The following is a 25,944-nucleotide window of genomic DNA, read 5'->3' as shown; positions in this document are numbered from 1 at the left end:
AGAACAAGATGGAGGAGGGGAAAGGCTCATGGGGCGATCGGGGAGGAGACCTGTAACAATAAGGTGGGAGAACAAGATGGAGGAGGGGAATGGCTCATGGGGCGATCGGGGAGGAGACCTGTAACAATAAGGTGGGAGAACAAGATGGAGGAGAGGAAAGGCTCATGAGGCGATCGGGGAGGTGACCTGTAACAATAAGGTGGGAGAACAAGATGGAGGAGGGGAAAGGCTCATGGGGCGATCGGGGAGGAGACCTGTAACAATAAGGTGGGAGAACAAGATGGAGGAGGAGAAAGGCTCATGGGGCGATCGGGGAGGTGACCTGTAACAATAAGGTGGAAGAACAAGATGGAGGAGGGGAAAGGCTCATGTTGCGATCGGGGAGGTGACCTGTAACAATAAGGTGGGAGAACAAGATGGAGGAGGGGAAAGGCTCATGGGGCGATCGGAGAGGTGACCTGTAACAATAAGGTGGGAGAACAAGATGGAGGAGGGGAAAGGCTCATTCGGCGATCGGGGAGGTGACCTGTAACAATAAGGTGGGAGAACAAGATGGAGGAGGGGAAAGGCTCATGGGGCGATCGGGGAGGAGACCTGTAACAATAAGGTGGGAGAACAAGATGGAGGAGGGGAAAGGCTCATGGGGCGATCGGGGAGGAGACCTGTAACAATAAGGTGGGAGAACAAGATGGAGGAGGGGAAAGGCTCATGGGGAGATCGGGGAGGAGACCTGTAACAATAAGGTGGGAGAACAAGATGGAGGAGGGGAAAGGCTCATGGGGCGCTCGTGGAGGAGACCTGTAACAATATGGTGGGAGAACAAGATGGAGGAGGGGAAAGGCTCATGGGGCGATCGGGGAGGAGACCTGTAACAATAAGGTGGGAGAACAAGATGGAGGAGGGGAAAGGCTCATGGGGAGATCGGGGAGGAGACCTGTAACAATAAGGTGGGAGAACAAGATGGAGGAGGGGAAAGGCTCATGGGGTGATCGGGGAGGAGACCTGTAACAATAAGGTGGGAGAACAAGATGGAGGAGGGGAAAGGCTCATGGGGCGATCGGGGAGGAGACCTGTAACAATAAGGTGGGAGAACAAGATGGAGGAGGGGAAAGGCTCATGGGGCGATCGGGGAGGTGACCTGTAACAATAAGGTGGGAGAACAAGATGGAGGAGGGGAAAGGCTCATGGGGCGATCGGGGAGGCGACCTGTAACAATAAGGTGGGAGAACAAGATGGAGGAGGGGAAAGGCTCATGGGGCGATCGGGGAGGTGACCTGTAACAATAAGGTGGGAGAACAAGATGGAGGAGGGGAAAGGCTCATGGGGCGATCGGGGAGGTGACCTGTAACAATAAGGTGGGAGAACAAGATGGAGGAGGGGAAAGGCTCATGGGGCGATCGGGGAGGTGACCTGTAACAATAAGGTGGGAGAACAAGATGAAGGAGGGGAAAGGCTCATGGGGCGATCGGGGAAGAGACCTGTAACAATAAGGTGGGAGAACAAGATGGAGGAGGTGAAAGGCTCATGGGGCGATCGGGGAGGTGACCTGTAACAATAAGGTGGGAGAACAAGATGGAGGAGGGGAAAGGCTCATTCGGCGATCGGGGAGGTGACCTGTAACAATAAGGTGGGAGAACAAGATGGAGGAGGGGAAAGGCTCATGGGGCGATCGGGGAGGAGACCTGTAACAATAAGGTGGGAGAACAAGATGGAGGAGGGGAAAGGCTCATGAGGCGATCGGGGAGGAGACCTGTAACAATATGGTGGGAGAACAAGATGGAGGAGGGGAAAGGCTCATGGGGAGATCGGGGAGGAGACCTGTAACAATAAGGTGGGAGAACAAGATGGAGGAGGGGAAAGGCTCATGGGGCGATCGGGGAGGAGACCTGTAACAATAAGGTGGGAGAACAAGATGGAGGAGGGGAATGGCTCATGGGGCGATCGGGGAGGAGACCTGTAACAATAAGGTGGGAGAACAAGATGGAGGAGAGGAAAGGCTCATGAGGCGATCGGGGAGGTGACCTGTAACAATAAGGTGGGAGAACAAGATGGAGGAGGGGAAAGGCTCATGGGGCGATCGGGGAGGAGACCTGTAACAATAAGGTGGGAGAACAAGATGGAGGAGGAGAAAGGCTCATGGGGCGATCGGGGAGGTGACCTGTAACAATAAGGTGGAAGAACAAGATGGAGGAGGGGAAAGGCTCATGTTGCGATCGGGGAGGTGACCTGTAACAATAAGGTGGGAGAACAAGATGGAGGAGGGGAAAGGCTCATGGGGCGATCGGAGAGGTGACCTGTAACAATAAGGTGGGAGAACAAGATGGAGGAGGGGAAAGGCTCATTCGGCGATCGGGGAGGTGACCTGTAACAATAAGGTGGGAGAACAAGATGGAGGAGGGGAAAGGCTCATGGGGCGATCGGGGAGGAGACCTGTAACAATAAGGTGGGAGAACAAGATGGAGGAGGGGAAAGGCTCATGGGGCGATCGGGGAGGAGACCTGTAACAATAAGGTGGGAGAACAAGATGGAGGAGGGGAAAGGCTCATGGGGAGATCGGGGAGGAGACCTGTAACAATAAGGTGGGAGAACAAGATGGAGGAGGGGAAAGGCTCATGGGGCGCTCGTGGAGGAGACCTGTAACAATATGGTGGGAGAACAAGATGGAGGAGGGGAAAGGCTCATGGGGCGATCGGGGAGGAGACCTGTAACAATAAGGTGGGAGAACAAGATGGAGGAGGGGAAAGGCTCATGGGGAGATCGGGGAGGAGACCTGTAACAATAAGGTGGGAGAACAAGATGGAGGAGGGGAAAGGCTCATGGGGTGATCGGGGAGGAGACCTGTAACAATAAGGTGGGAGAACAAGATGGAGGAGGGGAAAGGCTCATGGGGCGATCGGGGAGGAGACCTGTAACAATAAGGTGGGAGAACAAGATGGAGGAGGGGAAAGGCTCATGGGGAGATCGGGGAGGAGACCTGTAACAATAAGGTGGGAGAACAAGATGGAGGAGGGGAAAGGCTCATGGGGCGCTCGTGGAGGAGACCTGTAACAATATGGTGGGAGAACAAGATGGAGGAGGGGAAAGGCTCATGGGGCGATCGGGGAGGAGACCTGTAACAATAAGGTGGGAGAACAAGATGGAGGAGGGGAAAGGCTCATGGGGAGATCGGGGAGGAGACCTGTAACAATAAGGTGGGAGAACAAGATGGAGGAGGGGAAAGGCTCATGGGGTGATCGGGGAGGAGACCTGTAACAATAAGGTGGGAGAACAAGATGGAGGAGGGGAAAGGCTCATGGGGCGATCGGGGAGGAGACCTGTAACAATAAGGTGGGAGAACAAGATGGAGGAGGGGAAAGGCTCATGGGGCGATCGGGGAGGAGACCTGTAACAATAAGGTGGGAGAACAAGATGGAGGAGGGGAAAGGCTCATGGGGCGATCGGGGAGACCTGTAACAATATGGTGGGAGAACAAGATGGAGGAGGGGAAAGGCTCATGGGGAGATCGGGGAGGAGACCTGTAACAATAAGGTGGGAGAACAAGATGGAGGAGGGGAAAGGCTCATGGGGAGATCGGGCAGGAGACCTGTAACAATAAGGTGGGAGAACAAGATGGAGGAGGGGAAAGGCTCATGGGGTGATCGGGGAGGTGACCTGTAACAATAAGGTGGGAGAACAAGATGGAGGAGGGGAAAGGCTCATGGGGCGATCGATGAGGTGACCTGTAACAATAAGGTGGGAGTACAAGATGGAGGAGGGGAAAGGCTCATGGGGCGATCGGGGAGGTGACCTGTAACAATAAGGTGGGAGAACAAGATGGAGGAGGGGAAAGGCTCATGGGGCGATCGGGGAGGTGACCTGTAACAATAAGGTGGGAGAACAAGATGGAGGAGGGGAAAGGCTCATGGGGCGATCGGGGAGGCGACCTGTAACAATAAGGTGGGAGAACAAGATGGAGGAGGGGAAAGGCTCATGGGGCGTTCGGGGAGGTGACCTGTAACAATAAGGTGGGAGAACAAGATGGAGGAGGGGAAAGGCTCATTCGGCGATCGGGGAGGTGACCTGTAACAATAAGGTGGGAGAACAAGATGGAGGAGGGGAAAGGCTCATGGGGCGATCGGGGAGGTGACCTGTAACAATAAGGTGGGAGAATAAGATGGAGGAGGGGAAAGGCACATGGGGCGATCGGGGAAGAGACCTGTAACAATAAGGTGGGAGAACAAGATGGAGGAGGGGAAAGGCTCATTGGGCGATCGGGGAGGTGACCTCTAACAATAAGGTGGGAGAACAAGATGGAGGAGGGGAAAGTCTCATGGGGTGATCGGGGAGGAGACCTGTAACAATAAGGTGGGAGAACAAGATGGAGGAGGGGAAAGGCTCATGAGGTGATCGGGGAGGAGACCTGTAACAATAAGGTGGGAGAACAAGATGGTGGAGGGGAAAGGCTCATGGGGCGATCGGGGAGGTGACCTGTAACAATAAGGTGGGAGAACAAGATGGAGGAGGGGAAAGGCATGGGGCGATCGGGGAGGTGACCTGTAACAATAAGGTGGGAGAACAAGATGGAGGAAGAGAACAGGATGGAGGAGGGGAAAGGCTCATGGGGCGATCGGGGAGGAGACCTGTAACAATAAGGTGAGAGAACAAGATGGAGGAGGGGAAAGGCTCATGGTGCGATCGGGGAGGAGACCTGTAACAATAAGGTGGGCGAAGAAGATGGAGGAGGGGAAAGGCTCATGGGGTGATCGGGGAGGAGACCTGTAACAATAAGGTGGGAGAACAAGATGGAGGAGGGGAAAGGCTCATGGGGCGATCGGGGAGGAGACCTGTAACAATAAGGTGAGAGAACAAGATGGAGGAGGGGAAAGGCTCATGGGGCGATCGGGGAGGAGACCTGTAACAATAAGGTGGGAGAACAAGATGGAGGAGGGGAAAGGCTCATGGGGTGATCGGGGAGGAGACCTGTAACAATAAGGTGGGAGAACAAGATGGAGGAGGGGAAAGGCTCATGGGGCGATCGGGGAGGAGACCTGTAACAATAAGGTGGGAGAACAAGATGGAGGAGGGGAAAGGCTCATGGGGTGATCGGGGAGGAGACCTGTAACAATAAGGTGGGAGAACAAGATGGAGGAGGGGAAAGGCTCATGGGGCGATCGGGGAAGAGACCTGTAACAATAAGGTGGGAGAACAAGATGGAGGAGGGGAAAGGCTCATGGGGCGATCGGGGAGGTGACCTCTAACAATAAGGTGGGAGAACAAGATGGAGGAGGGGAAAGGCTCATGGGGTGATCGGGGAGGAGACCTGTAACAATAAGGTGGGAGAACAAGATGGAGGAGGGGAAAGGCTCATGAGGTGATCGGGGAGGAGACCTGTAACAATAAGGTGGGAGAACAAGATGGAGGAGGGGAAAGGCTCATGGGGCGATCGGGGAGGTGACCTGTAACAATAAGGTGGGAGAACAAGATGGAGGAGGGGAAAGGCATGGGGCGATCGGGGAGGTGACCTGTAACAATAAGGTGGGAGAACAAGATGGAGGAAGAGAACAGGATGGAGGAGGGGAAAGGCTCATGGGGCGATCGGGGAGGAGACCTGTAACAATAAGGTGAGAGAACACGATGGAGGAGGGGAAAGGCTCATGGGGCGATCGGGGAGGAGACCTGTAACAATAAGGTGGGCGAAGAAGGTGGAGGAGGGGAAAGGCTCATGGGGTGATCGGGGAGGAGACCTGTAACAATAAGGTGGGAGAACAAGATGGAGGAGGGGAAAGGCTCATGGGGCGATCGGGGAGGAGACCTGTAACAATAAGGTGAGAGAACAAGATGGAGGAGGGGAAAGGCTCATGGGGCGATCGGGGAGGAGACCTGTAACAATAAGGTGGGAGAACAAGATGGAGGAGGGGAAAGGCTCATGGGGTGATCGGGGAGGAGACCTGTAACAATAAGGTGGGAGAACAAGATGGAGGAGGGGAAAGGCTCATGGGGCGATCGATGAGGTGACCTGTAACAATAAGGTGGGAGAACAAGATGGAGGAGGGGAAAGGCTCATGGGGCGATCGGGGAGGTGAACTGTAACAATAAGGTGGGAGAACAAGATGGAGGAGGGGAAAGGCTCATGGGGCGATCGGGGAGGTGACCTGTAACAATAAGGTGGGAGAACAAGATGGAGGAGGGGAAAGGCTCATGGGGCGATCGGGGAGGCGACCTGTAACAATAAGGTGGGAGAACAAGATGGAGGAGGGGAAAGGCTCATGGGGCGATCGGGGAGGTGACCTGTAACAATAAGGTGGGAGAACAAGATGGAGATGGGGAAAGGCTCATTCGGCGATCGGGGAGGTGTCCTGTAACAATAAGGTGGGAGAACAAGATGGAGGAGGGGAAAGGCTCATGGGGCGATCGGGGAGGTGACCTGTAACAATAAGGTGGGAGAACAAGATGGAGGAGGGGAAAGGCACATGGGGCGATCGGGGAAGAGACCTGTAACAATAAGGTGGGAGAACAAGATGGAGGTGGGGAAAGGCTCATTGGGCGATCGGGGAGGTGACCTCTAACAATAAGGTGGGAGAACAAGATGGAGGAGGGGAAAGTCTCATGGGGTGATCGGGGAGGAGACCTGTAAGAATAAGGTGGGAGAACAAGATGGAGGAGGGGAAAGGCTCATGAGGTGATCGGGGAGGAGACCTGTAACAATAAGGTGGGAGAACAAGATGGAGGAGGGGAAAGGCATGGGGCGATCGGGGAGGTGACCTGTAACAATAAGGTGGGAGAACAAGATGGAGGAAGAGAACAGGATGGAGGAGGGGAAAGGCTCATGGGGCGATCGGGGAGGAGACCTGTAACAATAAGGTGAGAGAACAAGATGGAGGAGGGGAAAGGCTCATGGGGCGATCGGGGAGGAGACCTGTAACAATAAGGTGGGCGAAGAAGATGGAGGAGGGGAAAGGCTCATGGGGTGATCGGGGAGGAGACCTGTAACAATAAGGTGGGAGAACAAGATGGAGGAGGGGAAAGGCTCATGGGGCGATCGGGGAGGAGACCTGTAACAATAAGGTGAGAGAACAAGATGGAGGAGGGGAAAGGCTCATGGGGTGATCGGGGAGGAGACCTGTAACAATAAGGTGGGAGAACAAGATGGAGGAGGGGAAAGGCTCATGGGGCGATCGGGGAGGAGACCTGTAACAATAAGGTGGGAGAACAAGATGGAGGAGGGGAAAGGCTCATGGGGTGATCGGGGAGGAGACCTGTAACAATAAGGTGGGAGAACAGGATGGAGGAGGGGAAAGGCTCATGGGGCGATCGGGGAAGAGACCTGTAACAATAAGGTGGGAGAACAAGATGGAGGAGGGGAAAGGCTCATGGGGCGATCGGGGAGGTGACCTCTAACAATAAGGTGGGAGAACAAGATGGAGGAGGGGAAAGGCTCATGGGGTGATCGGGGAGGAGACCTGTAACAATAAGGTGGGAGAACAAGATGGAGGAGGGGAAAGGCTCATGAGGTGATCGGGGAGGAGACCTGTAACAATAAGGTGGGAGAACAAGATGGAGGAGGGGAAAGGCTCATGGGGCGATCGGGGAGGTGACCTGTAACAATAAGGTGGGAGAACAAGATGGAGGAGGTGAAAGGCATGGGGCGATCGGGGAGGTGACCTGTAACAATAAGGTGGGAGAACAAGATGGAGGAAGAGAACAGGATGGAGGAGGGGAAAGGCTCATGGGGCGATCGGGGAGGAGACCTGTAACAATAAGGTGAGAGAACAAGATGGAGGAGGGGAAAGGCTCATGGGGCGATTGGGGAGGAGACCTGTAACAATAAGGTGGGCGAAGAAGATGGAGGAGGGGAAAGGCTCATGGGGTGATCGGGGAGGAGACCTGTAACAATAAGGTGGGAGAACAAGATGGAGGAGGGGAAAGGCTCATGGGGCGATCGGGGAGGAGACCTGTAACAATAAGGTGAGAGAACAAGATGGAGGAGGGGAAAGGCTCATGGGGCGATCGGGGAGGAGACCTGTAACAATAATGTGGGAGAACAAGATGTAGGAGGGGAAAGGCTCATGGGGTGATCGGGGAGGAGACCTGTAACAATAAGGTGGGAGAACAAGATGGAGGAGGGGAAAGGCTCATGGGGCGATCGGGGAGGAGACCTGTAACAATAAGGTGGGAGAACAAGATGGAGGAGGGGAAAGGCTCATGGGGTGATCGGGGAGGAGACCTGTAACAATAAGGTGGGAGAACAAGATGGAGGAGGGGAAAGGCATGGGGCGATCGGGGAGGTGACCTGTAACAATAAGGTGGGAGAACAAGATGGAGGAAGAGAACAGGATGGAGGAGGGGAAAGGCTCATAGGGCGATCGGGGAGGAGACCTGTAACAATAAGGTGAGAGAACAAGATGGAGGAGGGGAAAGGCTCATGGGGCGATCGGGGAGGAGACCTGTAACAATAAGGTGGGCGAAGAAGATGGAGGAGGGGAAAGGCTCATGGGGTGATCGGGGAGGAGACCTGTAACAATAAGGTGGGAGAACAAGATGGAGGAGGGGAAAGGCTCATGGGGCGATCGGGGAGGAGACCTGTAACAATAAGGTGAGAGAACAAGATGGAGGAGGGGAAAGGCTCATGGGGCGATCGGGGAGGAGACCTGTAACAATAAGGTGGGAGAACAAGATGGAGGAGGGGAAAGGCTCATGGGGTGATCGGGGAGGTGACCTGTAACAATAAGGTGTGAGAACGTTTCGAAAACCTGATACAGAAAGTGGCTCCATTTGTTAGTGACATTATTAGGAGCTATGTAAATGACCAATCGTCGTCCCATTCCGGAGCGTTGTAAATCTGACCGCGTCACATCCCCCATATAATCCTATAGGGGCTGCAGCTCCTGGCAGAGATGTAGGGGTCACGGCAGGTGTGAGATTGTTCTCCCGTCACGTTGTGTTCTGCAGTCTGGCACCAGCTCGTACATCATGTAACCTCTTTATCTGTAATGCAGTTTTATCCTAGAATGGCTCCGCTGCGCGGTTCTACCAACATCACCATTTGTGGGATTGATTTCCAGTCTCATAAGGTGTACAATCAGCCCGCCAATGCGCAGATCACCGCGCAGACCCACAAAGTGACTGTGGGACCGCGAGAATGTGTCGTGGACCCAAAGAGGAGCCACAGCAGAAGGTAGTGACAGACAGAGCCCACGTGTCAGGCGCCGAGCTCCGTGGCCGCCACGCTCTAACTGGATCTCTTCTCCCTGCAGCCTGGTCTGCACCTTACAGACGGACGGACCCCCGGACGCTGCGTCACCCGCCAACATCACCGTAACAATCAATGAAAATCTAAAAGACTTCAACTACTATATCGCAGGCAGCAGCGCAGCCACAGGCTTCAACTTTGTGGTACGGAACCAAACTGCAGGTTATTGTTATATGGAAAGGGAACCAGACACAGAGTGCAGGGCACGCGGGTATATAGCTATAATGAGACATGATCAGGGCAGGCGGGTATATAGCTACAATGAGACATGATCAGGGCAGGCGGGTATATAGCTACAATGAGACATGATCAGGGCAGGCGGGTATATAGCTACAATTGGAGAGTGCAGGGTACGCGGGTATATAGCTACAATGGGAGAGTGCAGGGTACGCGGGTATATATATCTACAATGGGAGAGTGCAGGGTACGCGGGTATATAGCTACAATGGGAGAGTGCAGGGTACGCAGGTATATAGCTACAATGGGAGAGTGCATGGTACGCGGATATATAGCTACAATGGGAAAGTGCAGGGCACGCGGGTATATAGCTATAATGGGAGAGTGCAGGGCACGCGGGTATATAGCTATAATGGTAGAGTGTAGGGCGCGTGGGTATATAGCTACAATGGGAGAGTGCAGGGCGCGCGGGTATATAGCTATAATGGGAGCGTGCAGGGCACGCAGGTATATAGCTATAATGGGAGTGCAGGGCGCACGGGTATATAGCTATAATGGGAGAGTGCAGGGCGCGCGGGTATATAGCTATAATGGGAGAGTGCAGGGCGCGCGGGTATATAGCTATAATGGGAGAGTGCAGGGCGCGCGGGTATATAGCTATAATGGGAGAGTGCAGGGCAGGCGGGTATATAACTATAATGGGAGAGTGCAGGGCACGCGGGTATATAGCTACAATGGGAGAGTGCAGGGTACGCGGGTATATAGCTACAATGGGAGAGTGCAGGGTACGCGGGTATATAGCTACAATGGGAGAGTGCAGGGCACGCGGGTATATAGCTATAATGGGAGAGTGCAGGGTACGCGGGTATATAGCTATAATGGGAGAGTGCAGGGCACGCGGGTATATAGCTATAATGGGAGAGTGCAGGGCACACGGGTATATAGCTATAATGGGAGAGTGCAGGGCACGCGGGTATATAGCTATAATGGGAGAGTGCAAGGCAGGCGGGTATATAGCTACAATGGGAGAGTGCAGGGCACGCGGGTATATAGCTACAATGGGAGAGTGCAGGGTACGCGGGTATATATATCTACAATGGGAGAGTGCAGGGTACGCGGGTATATAGCTACAATGGGAGAGTGCAGGGTACGCAGGTATATAGCTACAATGGGAGAGTGCATGGTACGCGGATATATAGCTACAATGGGAAAGTGCAGGGCACGCGGGTATATAGCTATAATGGGAGAGTGCAGGGCACGCGGGTATATAGCTACAATGGGAGAGTGCAGGGCGCGCGGGTATATAGCTATAATGGGAGCGTGCAGGGCACGCAGGTATATAGCTATAATGGGAGTGCAGGGCGCACGGGTATATAGCTATAATGGGAGAGTGCAGGGCGCGCGGGTATATAGCTATAATGGGAGAGTGCAGGGCGCGCGGGTATATAGCTATAATGGGAGAGTGCAGGGCGCGCGGGTATATAGCTATAATGGGAGAGTGCAGGGCAGGCGGGTATATAACTATAATGGGAGAGTGCAGGGCACGCGGGTATATAGCTACAATGGGAGAGTGCAGGGTACGCGGGTATATAGCTACAATGGGAGAGTGCAGGGTACGCGGGTATATAGCTACAATGGGAGAGTGCAGGGCACGCGGGTATATAGCTATAATGGGAGAGTGCAGGGCACGCGGGTATATAGCTATAATGGGGAGAGTGCAGGGCGCGCGGGTATATAGCTATAATGGAGAGAGAGTGCAGGGCACGCGGGTATATAGCTATAATGGGAGAGTGCAGGGCACGCGGGTATATAGCTATAATGGGAGAGTGCAGGGCACGCGGGTATATAGCTACAATGGGAGAGTGTAGGGCGCGCGGGTATATAGCTATAATGGGAGAGTGCAGGGCACGCGGGTATATAGCTATAATGGGAGAGTGCAGGGCACGCGGGTATATAGCTACAATGGGAGAGTGTAGGGTGCGCGGGTATATAGCTATAATGGGAGAGTGCAGGGCACGCGGGTATATAGCTATAATGGGAGAGTGCAGGACACACGGGTATATAGCTATAATGGGAGAGTGCAGGGCACGCGGGTATATAGCTATAATGGGAGTGCAGGGCACACGGGTATATAGCAGGTTATTGTTATATGGAAAGGGAACCAGACACAGAGTGCAGGGCACGCGGTATATAGCTATAATGGGAGAGTGCAGGGCACGCGGGTATATAGCTATAATGGGAGAGTGTAGGGCACGCGGGTATATAGCTATAATGGGAGAGTGCAGGGCAGGCAGGTATATAGCTATAATGGGAGAGTGCAGGGCACGCGGGTATATAGCTACAATGGGAGAGTGCAGGGTACGCGGGTATATAGCTACAATGGGAGAGTGCAGGGTACGCGGGTATATAGCTACAATGGGAGAGTGCAGGGCACGCGGGTATATAGCTATAATGGGAGAGTGCAGGGCACGCGGGTATATAGCTATAATGGGAGAGTGCAGGACACGCGGGTATATAGCTATAATGGGAGAGTGCAGGGTACGCGGTTATATAGCTATAATGGGGAGAGTGCAGGGCGCGCGGGTATATAGCTATAATGGGGAGAGTGCAGGGCACACGGGTATATAGCTATAATGGGAGAGTGCAGGGCACGCGGGTATATAGCTATAATGGGAGAGTGCAGGGCACGCGGGTATATAGCTATAATGGGAGAGTGCAGGGCACGCGGGTATATAGCTACAATGGGAGAGTGCAGGGCACACGGGTATATAGCTATAATGGGAGAGTGCAGGGCAGGCAGGTATATAGCTATAATGGGAGAGTGCAGGGCGCGCGGGTATATAGCTATAATGGGACATGATCAGGGCACGCAGGTATATAGCTATAATGGGACATGATCAGGGCATGCAGGTATATAGCTATAATGGGAGAGTGCAGGGCAGGCAGGTATATAGCTATAATGGGAGAGTGCAGGGCAGGCAGGTATATAGCTATAATGGGAGAGTGCAGGGCGCGCGGGTATATAGCTATAATGGGACATGATCAGGGAACGCAGGTATATAGCTATAATGGGACATGATCAGGGCACGCAGGTATATAGCTATAATGGGACATGATCAGGGCATGCAGGTATATAGCTATAATGGGAGAGTGCAGGGCAGGCAGGTATATAGCTATAATGGGAGAGTGCAGGGCAGGCAGGTATATAGCTATAATGGGAGAGTGCAGGGCGCGCGGGTATATAGCTATAATGGGACATGATCAGGGAACGCAGGTATATAGCTATAATGGGACATGATCAGGGCACACAGGTATATAGCTATAATGGGACATGATCAGGGCACACAGGTATATAGCTATAATGGGACATGATCAGGGAACGCAGGTATATAGCTATAATTGGAGAGTGCAGGGCAGGCAGGTATATAGCTATTATGGGACATGATCAGGGAACGCAGGTATATAGCTATAATGGGACATGATCAGGGAACGCAGGTATATAGCTATAATGGGACATGATCAGGGCACGCTGGTATATAGCTATAATGGGACATGATCAGGGCAGGCAGGTATATAGCTATAATGGGACATGATCAGGGAACGTGGGTATATAGCTATAATGGGACATGATCAGGGAACGCGGGTATATAGCTATAATGGGACATGATCAGGGCACGCAGGTATATAGCTATAATGGGACATGATCAGGGCACGCAGGTATATAGCTATAATGGGACATGATCAGGACACGCAGGTATATAGCTATAATGGGACATGATCAGGGCACGCATGTATATAGCTATAATGGGACATGATCAGGGCACGCAGGTATATAGCTATAATGGGACATGATCAGGGCACACGGGTATATAGCTATAATGGGACATGATCAGGGCACACGGGTATATAGCTATAATGGGACATGATCAGGGAACGCAGGTATATAGCTATAATGGGACATGATCAGGGAACGCAGGTATATAGCTATAATGGGACATGATCAGGGAACGCAGGTATATAGCTATAATGGGACATGATCAGGGCACGCAGGTATATAGCTATAATGGGACATGATCAGGGCACACGGGTATATAGCTATAATGGGAGAGTGCAGTGCATTCAGGTATATAGCTATAATGGGAGAGTGCAGGGCAGGCAGGTATATAGCTATAATGGGACATGATCAGGGAACGCAGGTATATAGCTATAATGGGACATGATCAGGGAACGCAGGTATATAGCTATAATGGGACATGATCAGGGCACGCAGGTATATAGCTATAATGGGACATGATCAGGGCACGCAGGTATATAGCTATAATGGGACATGATCAGGGCACACAGGTATATAGCTATAATGGGACATGAACAGGGAACGCAGGTATATAGCTATAATGGGACATGATCAGGGCACGCAGGTATATAGCTATAATGGGACATGATCAGGGCAGGCAGGTATATAGCTATAATGGGACATGATCAGGGAACGTGGGTATATAGCTATAATGGGACCTGATCAGGGCACGCAGGTATATAGCTATAATGGGACATGATCAGGGCACGCAGGTATATAGCTATAATGGGAGAGTGCAGGGCAGGCAGGTATATAGCTATAATGGGACATGATCAGGGAATGCAGGTATATAGCTATAATGAGACATGATCAGGGCAGGCAGGTATATAGCTATAATGGGACATGATCAGGGCACACAGGTATATAGCTATAATGGGACATGATCAGGGCACGCAGGTATATAGCTATAATGGGAGAGTGCAGGGCACACAGGTATATAGCTATAATGGGACATGATCAGGGAATGCAGGTATATAGCTATAATGGGACATGATCAGGGAACGCAGGTATATAGCTATAATGAGACATGATCAGGGAACGCAGGTATATAGCTATAATGGGACATGATCAGGGCAGGCAGGTATATAGCTATAATGGGACATGATCAGGGAACGCAGGTATATAGCTATAATGGGACATGATCAGGGCACGCAGGTATATAGCTATAATGGGACATGATCAGGGCACGCAGGTATATAGCTATAATGGGACATGATCAGGGAACGCAGGTATATAGCTATAATGGGACATGATCAGGGCCCGCAGGTATATAGCTATAATGGGACATGATCAGGGCACACAGGTATATAGCTATAATGGGACATGATCAGGGCACGCAGGTATATAGCTATAATGGGAGAGTGCAGGGCACACAGGTATATAGCTATAATGGGACATGATCAGGGAACGCAGGTATATAGCTATAATGGGACATGATCAGGGAACGCAGGTATATAGCTATAATGAGACATGATCTGGGAACGCAGGTATATAGCTATAATGGGACATGATCAGGGAACGCAGGTATATAGCTATAATGGGACATGATCAGGGAACGCAGGTATATAGCTATAATGAGACATGATCAGGGAACGCAGGTATATAGCTATAATGGGAGAGTGCAGGGCAGGCAGGTATATAGCTATAATGGGACATGATCAGGGCACGCTGGTATATAGCTATAATGGGAGAGTGCAGGGGAGGCAGGTATATAGCTATAATGGGACATGATCAGGGCAGGCTGGTATATAGCTATAATGGGACATGATCAGGGCACGCAGGTATATAGCTATAATGGGAGAGTGCAGGGCACACAGGTATATAGCTATAATGGGACATGATCAGGGAACGCAGGTATATAGCTATAATGGGACATGATCAGGGAACGCAGGTATGTAGCTATAATGAGACATGATCAGGGAACGCAGGTATATAGCTATAATGGGACCTGATCAGGGAACGCAGGTATAAAGCTATAATGAGACATGATCAGGGAACGCAGGTATATAGATAGCTATAATGGGAGAGTGCAGGGCAGGCAGGTATATAGCTATAATGGGACATGATCAGGGAACGCAGGTATATAGCTATAATGGGAGAGTGCAGGGCACGCGGGTATATAGCTATAATGGGACATGATCAGGGAACGCAGGTATATAGCTATAATGGGACATGATCAGGGAACGCAGGTATATAGCTATAATGAGACATGATCAGGGCACGCAGGTATATAGCTATAATGGGACATGATCAGGGAACGCAGGTATATAGCTAAAATGGGACATGATCAGGGAACGCAGGTATATAGCTATAATGAGACATGATCAGGGAACGCAGGTATATAGCTATAATGGGAGAGTGCAGGGCAGGCAGGTATATAGCTATAATGGGACATGATCAGGGAACGCAGGTATATAGCTATAATCGGAGAGTGCAGGGCAGGCAGGTATATTGCTATAATGGGACATGATCAGGGCACGCAGGTATATAGCTATAATGGGAGAGTGCAGGGGAGGCAGGTATATAGCTATAATGGGACATGATCAGGGCAGGCTGGTATATAGCTATAATGGGACATGATCAGGGAAGGCAGGTATATAGCTATAATGGGAGAGTGCAGGGCACGCGGGTAGATAGCTATAATGGGACATGATCAGGGCACACAGGTATATAGCTATAATGGGAGAGTGCAGGGAAGGCAGGTATATAGCTATAATGGGACATGATCAGGGCACGCAGGTATATAGCTATAATGGGACATGATCAGGGCACGCAGGTATATAGCTATAATGGGACATGATCAGGGAACGCAGGTATATAGCTATAATGGGACATGATCAGGGAACGCAGGTATATAACTATAATGGGACATGATCAGGGCACGCAGGTATATAGCTATAATGGGACATGATCAGGGCACACAGGTATATAGCTATAATGGGAGAGTGCAGGGCAGGCAGGTATATAGCTATAATGGGACATGATCAGGGCACACAGGTATATAGCTATAATGGGACATGATCAGGGTACGCAGGTATATAGCTATAATGGGACATGATCAGGGCACACAGTTATATAGCTATAATGGGACATGATCAGGGCACACAGGTATATAGCTATAATGGGACATGATCAGGGAACGCAGGTATATAGCTATAATGGGACATGATCAGGGCAGGCAGGTATATAGCTATAATGGGACATGATCAGGGAACGCAGGTATATAGCTATAATGGGACATGATCAGGGAACGCAGGTATATAGCTATAATGGGACATGATCAGGGCACACGATACAGTAATTATAGACATTACAATTAGAATTAGTTTGTTGTTGTTTGCAGTGTATAAGTAACTGTATATTAGGGCCCTGATGCTGTATCTGGGCAGGAGATGAGCGTCCGAGACTAATCTTTTAGATGACACGGCGTGATACGCGCTACACACAGATCTACTAATAACGTAGGACAGACGCGGAGCTTGCGCTGTCCCTGACGGCGCCTCATCTATGTTTCCTCACAGGAGCCAGTTCTCATGTCCGTGTCTCCGTCTTTTGGACCTTTGGTTGGAGGATCTAGACTGACGCTGAGAGGACGCAATCTGGTTGCGGGAGAGACCCAGCAGGTGTATTTAGGAGACTTGGAATGCAGGATGGACTATGAGTGAGGACTTGTGGTTTGGTATTCGGTAGTAGTTACAGGCCTTATTCTGAAACTGTTGCAATGTTCACAGAGTTGAGCGATGTTGCTTTTATTGTGCGTGCATCCTGATTGTGTTCCTACTACGGGCCGGATTCAATTAGGGGTGAAATCGGACGATTTTTGCCAAAAAACAGGCAAAAAAGAATAAGCGAAAAAGTTAGGAAATTGCCTCTGTACCCCAAAAAAAGGCTGACATACACCGGAAATTATTTTAGAAGTGTACGATTGGCTGTAATCAAAGTATTTTGGGGACTTGCGTCGGTTGGCAGTAACTTGTGTATACAGAAAAACATAAAAAAATTATAGAAAGCTATTTTTTTCCCCAGAAAATTACTGTTCCACGTAAATTGGGGGTACGTTAAATGGGTGCAAGTATATTTTGTGACGTGAAAGCGCAATTTTAATAACCGTTAAAAAAGCACCTGCTGCAGCCAGGTGCAATGTTTAAAGTACTTGACGCATCCATACCGCCCCCCGAAAAACCAGACCCAATACGTTAAACCCATTTTCAACATATTTTTTTTTTGCTCTAAAAATTTGACCGGTCATTTTTCGCCAAAGTATGCAACGTGTGAAACATTTTTGGGGTACTTTATCATTAGGGGGATGGGGGGTGTCCAAAGGGTTCTGAAAGAAATCCCCACGTTTTAAGTCAAAAATAGGGATTTTTTTTTTCACCTGGTCTGAGATGGTGAAAACGTCTCTTCTGTTTTTTGGCAAAAAACGTCTGTTTTCATTTTTTGGGGGGTGAAAATTTAACAATTTCGGCGCTAACTGAACCTGGCCCTAAGTCGCAGTTGCGTTTCTGAATGCACGCATGGTGAAGTGCGCTGGGGGCTGGCCATTCAGACGCATACAAATGATCTGTCGTATGGGCAGTCGCATATGGGGAACCGTCATGGATCAGGCCCTATAAGTGGTGGAGGGGAAGATCATATTTGGGTGGTGAGGTGTCGGAGGCTCTATTTGGGGTTGCTCGGTAGGTCTATGTGACTTTATTGGTGTCTAGACCTAAACCTCTGTCTCTTTCCCTCAGGTCTTGTCCCAAAGGCGACCTTTGCTGTGTTTCACCCTCGGCCAGTTCCCTTGGACCCACGAATATCAGCTTGTGGTTGGATGGAGTCCAGACTTACTACCCCCAACCGTTCATTTACAAACCTGACCCCCGGGTTGACAGCATCCAGCCCCTGTGCGGCTTGTTTCGGTGAGAAACGTACTTGCTGGGGGTTTTGGGGCTTTAGTGTGTCAGTATCTGACCGTACTGATGTCTACGTCAGGTCTATGGCCCTGATTGAGACCCGGACGCTCTGACAGAGCGCTCCCTCTGAATCAGGGCGTCTTTTTTTATTTTTTTAATGGAGCGGCCTCCTGGCCGCTCGCATTGCTGTTGGTTGCCACCCACAGCTAATGAGAGTGGCCATGATGATGGTCGCGGTGGTCAAGACCATCACAACCATCGGGCTTGCGACGAGACCCTTGTGGTAGGGTCTCCTGGCCGCAAGCCCCAGAGAGCTTTCGGCTCAAACAGAGCCGAAATCTCTCCCACTGACATCACTTGCGATGTCAGTGGGGCCGCCCCCAGATGGTAGGCGTTCTCATGGGAACGCCTCCGTCTGGGCAGCCACCCCCCCGACCCGCCCACCAAAGGGGGCGTGCTGTCACTCAACATCGACAGCACACCCCCTTTGGTGCGAGACCCAGAGCGATGGATTGCGCACGATCGAGCCGGCTCCGTCGTGCGCATGCGCTCTGGGCCACCATCGACCCGGTTGCGAGCACTCAGCGCTTGCGACCGGGTCTGAATCAGGCCATATATCCCTTTGTACTGGGGGGGACAGATGCAATGAGCGCACGTCGCACAGAACGGGCTCTGACACGCTGCGCTCAGTGCCATATCCTGGGGACTTACGTGGCTCAGAAGCTGGTGTCGGAAACTGCTGGACTGTGTACGCAATCATATAACGGAGTAGGACGAGACAATAGATATGTACCAATTGTTGTGTTTCATAGGCACCAATAGCAGCATAACATCAACCAGTGCACCAAAGATATTGGGCACCAGTGGGTACAGGCATCGCTCCATCACCAGCTTATAACCTCCATTCATTTATCTCTGTTAAACTTTTTATTTTAGCTTCTTGTGTTTCATCGCTGCACAGATTTTTGTTTTTATATTTAGACAAAGTTCTAGTGTAAATATCCTACAGGAAATTCTGTACAGATGGTTGGGCCGCGATGGGCCTTCGGGTCAGGTGAGGAGGTTGATCTGACCCTGGAGATTGTTCTAGAGACGTTGGACCATGAGAAGTTCCCTTAGAAGGGATTAAGGCCCTGATTCAGAGCCGGACGCTCTGACCAGAGCGCTCGCTCTGAATCAGGGCCCACCTCCATAATTATGGAGCGTCCTCCTGGACGCTCGTATAGCTGTGGGTCACCACCCACAGCCTATACGAGCGTGCAGGATGATGGTCGCGATGGTCTTGACCATCGCGACCATCGCCACTGCGAGCCGAAGCCTGCGGTTGAGTTTCTCAACCGCAAGGCCCGGAGTGATTTTGGCTCTATCAGAGCCAAAATCACTCCCACTGACATCACTAGTGATGTCAGTGGGGCCGGCTTCTGACGGTAGGCGTTCCCTTGGGAACGCCTCTGTCTGGCAGGCATGCCCCCGGCACGCCCACCAAAGGGGGCGTGCTGTCAATCAACATCGACAGCACGCCCCCTTTGATCAGACACAACGAGCGAAGGAAAGTCCTTCGCTCGTCGCGTCTCGCGCATGCGCACCATCGACCCACTTGCGAGCGGACAGCCGCTCACGAGTGGGTCTGAATCAGGCCCTAAGATCAGGAGATGTCTGGACTGGTTGGGTCAGACACGTGGATCAGACTTCAGTAGTGAAAACAAAAGTTGTGAGAATCCCAGACGGATGGGGAACTCTCACTTGTTCTTCCAGCAGGAGCAAAGCGACTCATATTTACTCCTTCTCTCCTACAGCGGATCCTCCATCACCATTCAGGGGTCCAACCTGGATTCAGTGTCCAGTATAACGGTTTCATATAAAGGCATGAAGAAGGTCGGTACTCCTTTGTCCGTCTGCTTTAAATCTTTCAATTAACTCTATAGTGATCACCGGTCCCCTACATACATCATTTAATGGCTTTTTAGGCCATGTACATTGCCCCCAGAGAGCAGGGATGACAGGGCCTTTATTGCAGGAGACACGTGTTGAGTCCAGGCCGACAGGTGCAATAATTTAACTTACGCAGCGTCCGCTTTTCCAGGCCCCCCCCTCCTTAATGTCATTTAGCATTTTTTAAGTATTACCGGCCAACCCTGGTCTGCTACTCCACCCATTTCTCCGGATCCCCCCAAATGTAACCCTGGTCCCCCCCCACCCCCAGATTTGTAGTTTTGTCTGCATAGTGCCCGTAAATCTGTATAATAAATATATATTTTCAATAAACCTCCTCTGTCTCCCAGGTCTGTGACGGGGTCTTCTCCTCAGATCGCATTGTCTGCGGCACGCCAGCGTTATATAGTACTGAGCGAGACAGATTACCGAGGACGCTGAGTCTGCAACTGGACGGATATATGTACACCACTCCTAAAAACTTTGATTATATCCCGAACTATGACGTTATTCCTTTTGAAAATGAGCAAAAGCGATTCACGCTGAAGAAAGGGGAGACTGAGATCGAGGCGCATGTAAGACGATGGGGGTGTGAGCGCTTTGTATAGTGAGGGAGGTTATTGTCCTATAATCTGCCACAATGTGATCGTAGCGCTGTACAAGGGGAATACAACTGGATAAACAAACAAAGGAATATTAAATATAAAATGGGATCAAACAGATATTAGAGGGGTAAAAAAACCACAGAGTGAAACCATGAGACACCAAAATGTGATCCTGTCATGTGAGGAGCAATTGGTGACCCGGTACCTGGGAAGGGCAGACAGAGGGGATCAGAGACCCTGACACTGTGAGGGAAGCAGGGACCGTGCAGGGTCCCTGAGTGATGAGGGTCAGGAACGGCCTTCGGCCTTTGCTACTGATGGAATCTATGGGAAAAATTGCCAATGGTAAAGTCACTGAAATCGTGAGCCCCTGTAATTGGGTTATCCAGGTGCTGGGGGACGTTTGTTACCTTGTCCTGAGCTCTGATTGGCTCCAGCTAATCGGGTGCAGGACAGGCAACTTTTTTATTACAATTTTTTAATACTAAATCCGTAAACAGCAAGAAATCTGTAACGTTATTTCACAAATGAAGAAAATACTTTTCCGTAGTGTGGAAGCAGCTAGAAGTCTTGGGCCGTCTTGTTACTTCAGGAGGGGGCTGGGCGCTGGCATCTGTTACCATAGGAAAGCGCGGCTTATAAACTCTCTATGTAGACCAGTATAAGGGGCATTATGGGCGCACACCATGTCCTGTCAGTAAATCCTGTTGAAGGACACTGGAGCTGCCTCGTACATACAATGACTGCTAACAGAGAGCAATAGCTTACACTCTGCTTTCTCTGCATATAGTGGAGGTTACTGAGATTCCTGACTATTCACAGATGGGGCTTCTCTATAATGAGTGTGGTGTCTGCGCTACACCTGGTCAGGGGGGATTTTGGTGCACACACCTGCACCCAGAATAGGCTCCACTGTGTGGCTCAGGCACACATGTAGGATATACCTACTGTAAGATGTACAACCATGGATACAGGTTCTGAGAATGACACAAGTATTGGTTGTCACAAGGTCTGCTGCTTCAGTGTTTATGATGACAATTTGCGTTTACTCCAGAATGTCATGTAGAGTGATCAGATGAATTACAATTAATTACAAAGTTCCTCTTTGCCATGACAATGACCGTAATCCCCAAAACAACATTTCCACTGCATTTCAGCCCTGCCACCAAAGAACCAGCTGACGACATGTCAGTGATTTCTCTCGTAACACAGGTGAGAGTGTTGACGAGGACAAGGCTGGAGATCACTCTGTCATGCTGATTGAGTTAGAATAACAGACTGGAAGCTGGAGGAGGGTGGAGCTTGAAATCATTATTCTTCCTTTGTTAACCATGGTTACCTGTAAGGAAACGCATGCAGTCATCATTGCTTTGCACAAAAAAGGCTTCACAAGCAAGGATATTGCTACTAGTAAGATTGCACCTAATCAACTATTTATCAGATCACCAAGAACTTCAAGGAGAGAGGTTCGATAGTTGTGAAGAAGGCTTCAGGGCGCCCAAGAATGTTCAGCAAGTGCCAGGACCGTTTCCTAAAGTTGATTCAGCTGCGGGATCGGGGCATCACCAGTGCAGAGCTTGCTCAGGAATGGCAGCAGGCAGGTGTGAATGCATCTTCACGCACAGTGAGGCGAAGACTTTTGGAGTCTTCTGGTGTCAAGAAGGGCAGTAAAGAAGCAACTTCTCTCCAGGAAAACATCAGGGACAGACTGATATTCTGCAAAAGGTACAGGGATTGGACTGCTGAGGACTGGGGTAAAGTTATTTTCTCTGATGAATCCCCTTTCAGATTGTTTGGGGCATCTGGAAAAACGCTTGTCCGGAGAAGGAAAGGTGATCGCTACCATCAGTCCTGTGTCATGCCAACAGTAAAGCATCTTGAGACCATTCATGTGTGGGGTTACTTCTCAGCCAAGGGAGAGGGATCACTCACAATTTTGCCTAAGAACACAGCCATGAATAAAGAATGGTACCAAAACATTCTCCAAGAGCAACTTCTCCCAACCATCCAAGAACAGTTCGGTGATGAACACAATGCCTTTTCCAGCATGATGGAGCACCTTGCCATAAGGCAAAAGTGATAACTAAGTGACTCGAGGAACAAAACATCGCAATTTTGAGTCCATGGCCAGGAAACTCCCCAGACCTTAATCCCATTGAGAACTTGTGGTCAAATCCTCAAGAGGCGGGTGCACAAACAAAACCCCACAAATTCTGACAAACTCCAAGCATTGATTAGGCAAGAATGGGCGTCCATCACTTAATGTAATTGTCAATAAAAGCCTTTGACACTTATGTAATGCTGTAATGTTACCTCAGTATACCATAGTAACATCTGACACTTATGTCATGCTGTAATGTTACCTCAGTATACCATAGTAACATCTGACACTTATGTCATGCTGTAATGTTACCTCAGTATACCATAGTAACATCTGACACTTATGTAATGCTGTAATGTTACCTCAGTATACCACAGTAACATCTGACACTTATGTCATGCTGTAATGTTACCTCAGTATACCAGAGTAACATCTGAAACTTATGTCATGCTGTAATGTTACCTCAGTATACCATAGTAACATCTGACACTTATGTAATGTTACCTCAGTATACCATAGTAACATCTGACACTTATGTCATGCTGTAATGTTACCTCAGTATACCATAGTAACATCTGACACTTATGTCATGCTGTAATGTTACCTCAGTATACCATAGTAACATCTGACACTTATGTCATGCTGTATTGTTACCTCAGTATACCATAGTAACATCTGACACTTATGTAATGCTGTAATGTTACCTCAGTATACCATAGTAACATCTGACACTTATGTAATGCTGTAATGTTACCTCAGTATACCATAGTAACATCTGACACTTATGTAATGCTGTAATGTTACCTCAGTATACCATAGTAACATCTGACACTTATGTAATGTTACCTCAGTATACCATAGTAACATCTGACACTTATGTCATGCTGTAATGTTACCTCAGTATACCATAGTAACATCTGACACTTATGTCATGCTGTAATGTTACCTCAGTATACCATAGTAACATCTGACACTTATGTAATGCTGTAATGTTACCTCAGTATACCATAGTAACATCTGACACTTATGTAATGCTGTAATGTTACCTCAGTATACCATAGTAACATCTGACACTTATGTTATGCTGTAATGTGACCTCAGTATACCATAATAACATCTGACACTTATGTCATGCTGTAATGTTACCTCAGTATACCATAGTAACATCTGACACTTATGTAATGCTGTAATGTTACCTCAGTATACCATGGTAACATCTGACACTTATGTAATGCTACCTCAGTATACCATAGTAACATCTGACACTTATGTAATGCTCTAATATTACCTCAGTATACCATAGTAACATCTGACACTTATGTAATGCTGTAATGTTACCTCAGTATACCATAGTAACATCTGACACTTATGTAATGCTGTAATGTTACCTCAGTATACCATAGTAACACCTGACACTTATGTAATGCTGTAATGTTACCTCAGTATACCATAGTAACATCTGACACTTATGTAATGCTGTAATGTTACCTCAGTATACCATAGTAACATCTGACACTTATGTAATGCTGTAATGTTACCTCAGTATACCATAGTAACATCTGACACTTATGTAATGCTGTAATGTTACCTCAGTATACCATAGTAGCATCTGACACTTATGTAATGCTGTAATGTTACCTCAGTATACCATAGTAACATCTGACACTTATGTAATGCTGTAATGTTACCTCAGTATACCATAGTAACATCTGACAAATGGGTCTAACAACACTGAAGCAGCAGACTTTCTGATAACCAATACTTGTGTCATTCTCATAACTTTTGGCCATGGCTGTACCTTTTGCACCTGCTACAGTTGACTTATCGGAAATTAGGCGTTATTCTTGCGTGTGGGCGCACAAACGCTGTTTCCATGCTTTGTTGTTCAATTTTCGCCTATTTTTCTACCAAATCTGCGTCCTGTGTACATCCTAGTGACTGATTTATTCATTGTCTCATGGTGGAAATCTCGTCTATCTGGATCTGAGGGATTTTGTTATTATTGCAGCATTTAAAAAAAATATAATTATTGCCGTTTATCAAATATGCCCGTAAATAGCATTAATCTGTTATTCTGACATTTTCCAACTTATCTTAAAGCGAAAAATGATTGCGCCCGCTAGATAAATGTAATGCAAGGCGGACACAAAGCGCCATGGTTCTGTGACTTCACCGCAACGCACAGACCATTTAGCTGTTACAATCTGATCGCTGCAACATTTCCGTCCTCATATACAGAATAATTGTCACTAATGGCTATAGGGAACGCTGTGCGACGGTTCTCATACATTGGTCTGAGGACTAATTTTGTGATTTTACCCCTGTAGCATAAACGCCTGGACTTAGCAAGCAAATGTTTTAATGTCTCCATGACCATCGGGGGCAGAGAGTGTGGCCCTAAAGTGTTGCAGAATGAAATCACCTGCAGGATTACCGACAACATTGTTATACCGAAGCAAGGCGCTGTGGTGCAGGTACAGAACATGTATACTGGGGGAGTATTCCTACATGTCTGACACATGTTCCATCCACCAGAGACCATGTAATTACAGCATGTCATCCTGTGCACACGTGGTATCAGTACATGTCATCCTGTGCACACGTGGTATCAGTACATGTCATCCTGTGCACACGTGCTATCAGTGCATGTCATCCTGTGCACACGTGCTATCAGTGCATGTCATCCTGTGCACACGTGCTATCGGTGCATGTCATCCTGTGCACACGTGCTATCGGTGCATGTCATCCTGTGCACACGTGCTATCGGTGCATGTCATCCTGTGCACACGTGCTATCGGTGCATGTCATCCTGTGCACACGTGGTATCAGTACATGTCATCCTGTGCACACGTGGTATCAGTACATGTCATCCTGTGCACACGTGGTATCAGTACATGTCATCCTGTGCACACGTGGTATCAGTACATGTCATCCTGTGCACACGTGGTATCAGTACATGTCATCCTGTGCACACGTGCTATCAGTACATGTCATCCTGTGCACACGTGCTATCAGTGCATGTCATCCTGTGCACACGTGCTATCAGTGCATGTCATCCTGTGCACACGTCATCCTGTGCACACGTGGTATCAGTACATGTCATCCTGTGCACACGTGATATCAGTACATGTCATCCCGGGCACACGTGG

At 49.5% G+C, this 25,944-nt stretch overlaps 1 protein-coding gene across 1 annotated transcript in view; it reads left to right on the top strand.

Annotated features, from left to right (window-relative positions):
- The window catches only part of MST1R (macrophage stimulating 1 receptor), a 71,360-nt gene that overhangs the window by 31,543 nt on the left and 13,873 nt on the right, over window positions 1-25,944 (top strand). Inside the window, exons 7-13 of the mRNA XM_088461782.1 lie at window positions 8,976-9,154; window positions 9,234-9,372; window positions 16,781-16,920; window positions 17,996-18,163; window positions 19,954-20,032; window positions 20,440-20,664; window positions 25,123-25,269. Of these exons, the coding sequence (XP_088317908.1) occupies window positions 8,976-9,154; window positions 9,234-9,372; window positions 16,781-16,920; window positions 17,996-18,163; window positions 19,954-20,032; window positions 20,440-20,664; window positions 25,123-25,269 (1,077 nt within the window). The remainder of the gene's footprint in view (window positions 1-8,975; window positions 9,155-9,233; window positions 9,373-16,780; window positions 16,921-17,995; window positions 18,164-19,953; window positions 20,033-20,439; window positions 20,665-25,122; window positions 25,270-25,944) is intronic.

The sequence above is a fragment of the Taudactylus pleione genome, unplaced genomic scaffold (genome assembly GCF_031769625.1).
Source record: "Taudactylus pleione unplaced genomic scaffold, aTauple2 ptg001096l, whole genome shotgun sequence".
Classification (NCBI taxonomy): Eukaryota; Metazoa; Chordata; class Amphibia; order Anura; family Myobatrachidae; genus Taudactylus; species Taudactylus pleione.
The sequence above is the reverse complement of the archived record's forward strand: the minus strand, read 5'-3'. Positions and strand labels throughout refer to the sequence as shown.